Below are 5,566 nucleotides of genomic sequence, written 5' to 3'. Positions count from 1 at the left end.
GGCGCGGGGGGAGGGAGCGGCTCGGGGGTGACCCGCTGGCTGCCCCGTCCCCATCCCGCTCTGCCCCCTGCAGGCTGAAACCCTTCACCTCCTACAAGTTCCGTGTGAAGGCCACGAACGACATCGGGGACAGCGAGTACAGCGAGGAGTCGGAGTCCCTGACCACCCTGCAGGCGGGTCAGCACCTCCTGGGGCAGGGACAGCGGCCACCCCCGTGCCCAAGGGAACGAATCCTCCTTTGTTCTGGGCATCTTCGGAGCCTCACCACTCTCTTCTCCCCCACAGCCCCCGAGGAGGCTCCCACCATCCTCTCCATCACTCCCCACACCACCACGTCAGTGCTCATCCGCTGGCAGGTACCGTCTGTCCCCCCTGCCCTGCCCTGCCCATGGAGGTGGCACCTCAGGGTGCCAGGGAGCCCTGCGCCAGAGCAGCCTCTGACTGCCTTCCCTCGCTGCCCTGCAGCCCCCGGCTGAGGACAAGATCAACGGCATCCTGCTGGGGTTCCGCCTGCGCTACCGGGAGCTGCTGCACGACAGCCTGAGGGGCTTCGCCCTGCGCGGCCTCGGCCACCCCAGCGCCACCCGTGAGTGCCCCCGGGACAGGGGCTGGGCTGGACTGGGGGGGCAGCTGGGATCTGAGCAGTGCAGGACCCACAGCATCTCCCCGGTACCAGGGTCAGGCTGTGCCCCCTGGAGCTGGCACCAGTTCCCCTGCGCCACCAGGCCTGTGGTCCTTAATGTACTTTTGTGCTGTCACTGGCTCTGTCCCACCGTGTCCACAAATCTGAGCCTCGCAGGGGCGTCTGTGCCTGACATGGGCTGTGTGACATCCGCTGTGTGACAGCCTCTGTGTGTCATCCTCTGTGTGACATCCTGCTGGGTGTCATCCTGCTGGGTGTCATCCTGCTGGGTGTCATCCTGCTGGGTGTCCCCAGCCCCTGTAGGCAACAGGGTCACATCCCCTCTGGTGGCAGCAGGGACACGAGTGACAAGGGCAGAGCCTAAGGCAGGACCTGGCCCTGTGCTCTGTGGGGACCCCAATGCCCAAACCTGGCTGGTGGCACTCAGGGGATGGGGCTGGAGGATGGAAATGCTCCTCAGTGCTGTCACAGCCCCGTTGGCACCTGGGGGTGCCAGGACCCTTTCTGGGGAGCCCTGACCTGCGGTGGGGTGGGGGCTGTGTGGGGATGGGGGCTCTGGGGCAGGAGCCTCCCCTGCCCTGCACTAACCCCCCTGTTCTCCTGCCCAGCTGTCTATGCTGTGCACAACCTCAGCGAGGTGTCCCTCACCCAGTACGAGCTGGACAGTAAGTGACCACCCCCTGTGTGTCCCCCAGCGCCACCTCTGTGTGTCCCCCAGTGCCACCTCTGTCGTCCCCCAGTGCCCCCCCCTGTGTGTTCCCAGTGCCCCCTCTATGTGTCCCCCAGTGCCACCCTGTGTGTCCCCCAGTGCCACCCTGTGTGTCCCCCAGCGCCACCCCCTGTGCGTCCCTGCACTGCAGGGCCAGCCACATCCCCTGTGTCCCATCCAGCTGCTCCTTGGGGACACCCCCTCCTTCCCAACCAGGGGGGCTCTGCCAGGTCCCCCGGGGGCTGCCCCGTCCTGGGGAGGGTCCCACTCGCCCTTTGTCCCCCAGACCTGAGCAAGCACCGGCGCTACGAGATCCGGATGAGCGTCTACAACGCCGTGGGCGAGGGACCCCCCAGCCCCCCCCAGGAGGTGTTTGTGGGGGAAGCAGGTGAGTCCTGGCAGGCTCTGCCTCTGCTGGGGCTGCAGGAAAGGGCTCGGCTGTCCTGGGAGGCCGAATCAGTGCAGTGACCCCGTCCCCTCCCTCGGCACAGTGCCCACCGCAGCGCCCCGGAACGTGGCCGTGCAGGCGGTGACGGCCACGCAGCTGGATGTCACCTGGGAGCCGCCCCCCGTGGAGAGCCAGAACGGCGACATCCAGGGCTACAAGGTACCTCCTGTGCCCTGGGGGCTGCCACCCGCCCGGGGGGCTCTGGGGAGGGGCTGAACCCCTGCGGGGCACAGGGTGGGGGGCACCGGGGGTGCTGTGAGTGGTTTTGGGGAAGGGGCTCTGGGGGGATGTTGGGGTGCCGGGGAGATGCCGGGGGTCCCATCCTGGTGCCGAGCAGCGGCGGGGCAGCAGATGGCGCCGTCGGCCCTGGAATGCGACCGGGATGTGTTGGGAGAGAGCCGGGATGCGCCGGGATGCAGCTGGGATTTGCCGGGATACAGCCAGAAATTGTCGGGATGCAGCTGGGATGTATCGGGATGCAGCTGGGATGTGTCAGGATAGAGTCAGGATGTGTTGGGATGCACAGGGATGTGTCGGGATCCACCAGGATAGAGCTGGGATGTGTCGAGATGCAGCTGGGATGTGTCGGGATAGAGCCAGGATGCGTCGGGATGCACCGAGATGGAGCCGGGATGTGCTAGGATGGAGCCAGGGTGTGGCGGGATAGAGCAGGGATGTGTCAGGATGCAGCCCAGGTGCAGTTGGGATGCACAGGAATGTGTCGGGATGCAGCTGGGATGTGTCGGGATGCAGCCCAGGTGCAGTTGGGATGCAGCTGGGCTGTGTCAGGGGCAGCCCAAGGGGCTGTTGGGATTCATTAGGGGCCCGTAATCCAAACACCTCCTGGTTCCCATCCATTGTGATTCCTCCTACTTGTCCCCATCCCGCAGGAATCAGGCACGGTTGGAAGGCGATCTCAGCACACCCTGGCCATGCCAGCCGTGCCTGATGCCCAGCACAGCCTGGAGCCCTCCTGGAGCAGGGGCTGTTCCATTCCCTCTGGCCACTTGGAGCCGGGGCAGGGACATTTGAGGGCTCAGGGAAGCGGAGCTGGGTGGGACCCGTGCCTCATCCAGCTCCCCACGGCCCGTCCCGCAGATCCACTTCTGGGAGGAGCAGCGGCAGAACCAGAGCACGAGGGTCAGGACCCTTTTCCTGCCCGAGACCGGCGTGAAGCTGAAGAACCTGACGGGCTACACCTCCTACTGGGTCAGCGTGGCCGCCTTCAACGCCGCGGGCGACGGGCCCCGCAGCGTCCCCGTGAAGGCACGGACACAGCAGGCAGGTGGGGCCCGTGGCACGGCTCCCCCGGCACCCTCCTGCCCCTGGGCTCCCTGGGGACGTGTCTCCATGGGTCCAGCTCCATGCTGCAGTCCTGAGCAGAGCATCTCTGGGCTCACCCCAGCGGGTGTGTGGGGTGGGGTTGCCCGCAGATGAGTGTTTAAGCTTGAGGAGGATGAAGGTTTTGGGAGGACACAAGGAAAGTCATTCCCCTGTGGAATCTTTGCTGCAGCAGGGATGGGGCCCGGGGGGTGTGAGCTGGTGATCAATCAGCGTGAGGGTGGAGGCAGGGACAGGGGCTGGCTGGTGTGATGGTGTCCCCTGGAGCGCTGAGCTGGCCCTGTCCCCTGTCCCCTGGCAGCCCCCAGTGCTCCCGGCTCCATCCGCTTCAGCGAGCTGACCACCACCTCAGTGAACGTGTCCTGGGAGCCACCTCCTCTGCCCAACGGCGTCCTCGAGGGCTACAGGCTGGTCTACGAGCCCTGCACGCCCGTGGATGGTGAGGGCACGGCCAGGGGCAGCGGGCAGGGCTGGAGGGGACCCGGCTCAGCCTCTGTCCCTGCAGGTGTCAGCAAGATTGTCACGGTGGATGTGAAGGGGAGCAGCCCGCTGTGGATGAAGGTCAAGGACCTGGCTGAGGGTGTCACCTACCGCTTCCGAATCCGGGCCAAAACCTTCGCCTACGGGCCAGACGTCGAGGCCAACATCACCACGGGGCCCGGGGAAGGTACAGGGGACAACTGGGGACACGCGGGGGGAGGAGATGGAGCGGGGGCTGGCCCGGCTCTGGGCCAGTTTGTGCCCCTGCCTCCAGCTGTGCTCTGGTCCCCAGGTGCCCCTGGCCCCCCTGGAGAGCCCTTCATCTCCCGCTATGGCTCGGCCATCACCATCCACTGGTCCAGTGGGGACCCTGGCCAGGGTCCCATCACCAGATACGTCATCGAGGCCCGGCCCTCAGGTACCTCTGCTGCCTCTGCTGCGTGCCCACCTCAGGTGGGGATGGGTGGTGTTTGCTCAGGTGGGGGCAGGTGTGGTGTGTGCTGGGTCCCCAGAACAAAGGAGGAAATGATGAATCTGACTCCATGTTCTTAGAAGGCCGATTTATTGTTTTATGATCTATATTATATTAAAGAATGCTGTATTAAAACTATACCAAAAAATACAGAAAGGATACAGACAGAAGGCTACAAAGAATGATAATGCATGGAGGGACAGCACCCCTGGCCCTGGGGTGTCCTGCAGAGCCAGCCCTAAAATCCCAGCCCTAAAATCCCAGCCCCGTTGTCTCTTCCAGATGAGGGGCTCTGGGACATCCTCATCAAAGACATCCCCAAGGAGGTGACCTCCTACACCTTCAGCATGGACATCCTCAAGCAGGGGGTCAGCTACGACTTCCGAGTCATTGCCGTCAATGACTACGGCTAAGGGACCCCCCGCACCCCCTTCCCCCCAACTACATATTGAAACAACAGCACTGGTTAGAAAATAACTTGACAGCACTAAAAACTGCAGTGTAAAAAGACAAGATTTATCACACAATCGAAAGGAAGCTGGGTGAAATAAGTATCTTAAGGTCATTGCCGTCAATGACTACGGCTACGGGACCCCCAGCACCCCTTCCCCCTCCGTGTCAGGTGGGTCCCAGGGCCCCCCCTGTGCCAGAGGGAGGGTCCTGCTTGTGCTCTGTTCTCGTGGCCATCACTGAACCCACCCCGGCTCCTACAGAGCCCAAATCCCACTGCCAGCACCCCCGTTCCAGATCCCCCTCCCTTTCCGGGGATCCAGGCTTCCCCAAGTGACCCTGCGCCCTGCAGAGGGCTGTCCCCATGTCCCTGTCCCCCTCTGACCCTCCCTGCTGTGCCCCAGCCCAGAAAACCAACCCGTTCTATGAGGAGTGGTGGTTCCTGGTGGTCATCGCCCTGGTGGGGCTCATCTTCATCCTCCTCCTCGTCTTCGTGCTCATCATCCGCGGGCAGAGCAAGAAATACTCCAAGAAGTCGGACTCAGGTGAGCGAGGGAGTGTGGTGGGGGGTGACAGGACCCTCCTGCTCCCGTGGGAGCCTCTTGGGGTCTCTCCCTGCCTTTGGGGTCTGCGTGGAGTGCTGGGATCCTCCCCTCCTGCCCGCCTTGGGAGCAGCTCCTGCAGAGCCCCAGTGCCACCCCATAACTGTGCTGTGGTGTCCCAGAGAGCACCGGGAGCTCGGGATGAAATGAAGGGTTTGTCCCACAGACAGCTGTGGAGGCAGAACAGCCCGGGGGCTCGCAGAGGTCGCCGGGATTAGCCAAACACAGCTCTGTTTTCTTGGCTCTGTCAAGGGCTCAAATTGTGGGGAAAATCCAGAGCTCCTCGTTAAACAAACAGCTCAGAGCGGGGAGCTGGGGGCACTGGGGCAGGGCAGGGGGCTGGGGCAGGGCAGGGCTGGCACCTCCTGGCTGTCCCCAGGCCCTGGTGACTCTGGAACCAGCACAACGCCCCCGAGACCAT

At 64.0% G+C, this 5,566-nt stretch overlaps 1 protein-coding gene across 1 annotated transcript in view; it reads left to right on the top strand.

Moving 5' to 3' along the window:
* The window catches only part of SDK2 (sidekick cell adhesion molecule 2), a 78,824-nt gene that overhangs the window by 62,641 nt on the left and 10,617 nt on the right, over positions 1-5,566 (top strand). The window contains 13 exon segments of the mRNA XM_031064867.1: positions 18-177; positions 286-356; positions 466-586; positions 1,252-1,308; positions 1,639-1,740; positions 1,844-1,959; positions 2,899-3,085; positions 3,443-3,580; positions 3,647-3,808; positions 3,914-4,039; positions 4,376-4,479; positions 4,655-4,715; positions 4,948-5,088. Coding sequence (XP_030920727.1) covers positions 18-177; positions 286-356; positions 466-586; positions 1,252-1,308; positions 1,639-1,740; positions 1,844-1,959; positions 2,899-3,085; positions 3,443-3,580; positions 3,647-3,808; positions 3,914-4,039; positions 4,376-4,479; positions 4,655-4,715; positions 4,948-5,088 — 1,546 coding nt within the window.

Source organism: Geospiza fortis, unplaced genomic scaffold, assembly GCF_000277835.1.
Source record: "Geospiza fortis unplaced genomic scaffold, GeoFor_1.0 scaffold135, whole genome shotgun sequence".
NCBI lineage: Eukaryota > Metazoa > Chordata > Aves > Passeriformes > Thraupidae > Geospiza > Geospiza fortis.
Note: the sequence above shows the minus strand (reverse complement) of the source record. Positions and strands in the feature narration are given on the sequence as shown.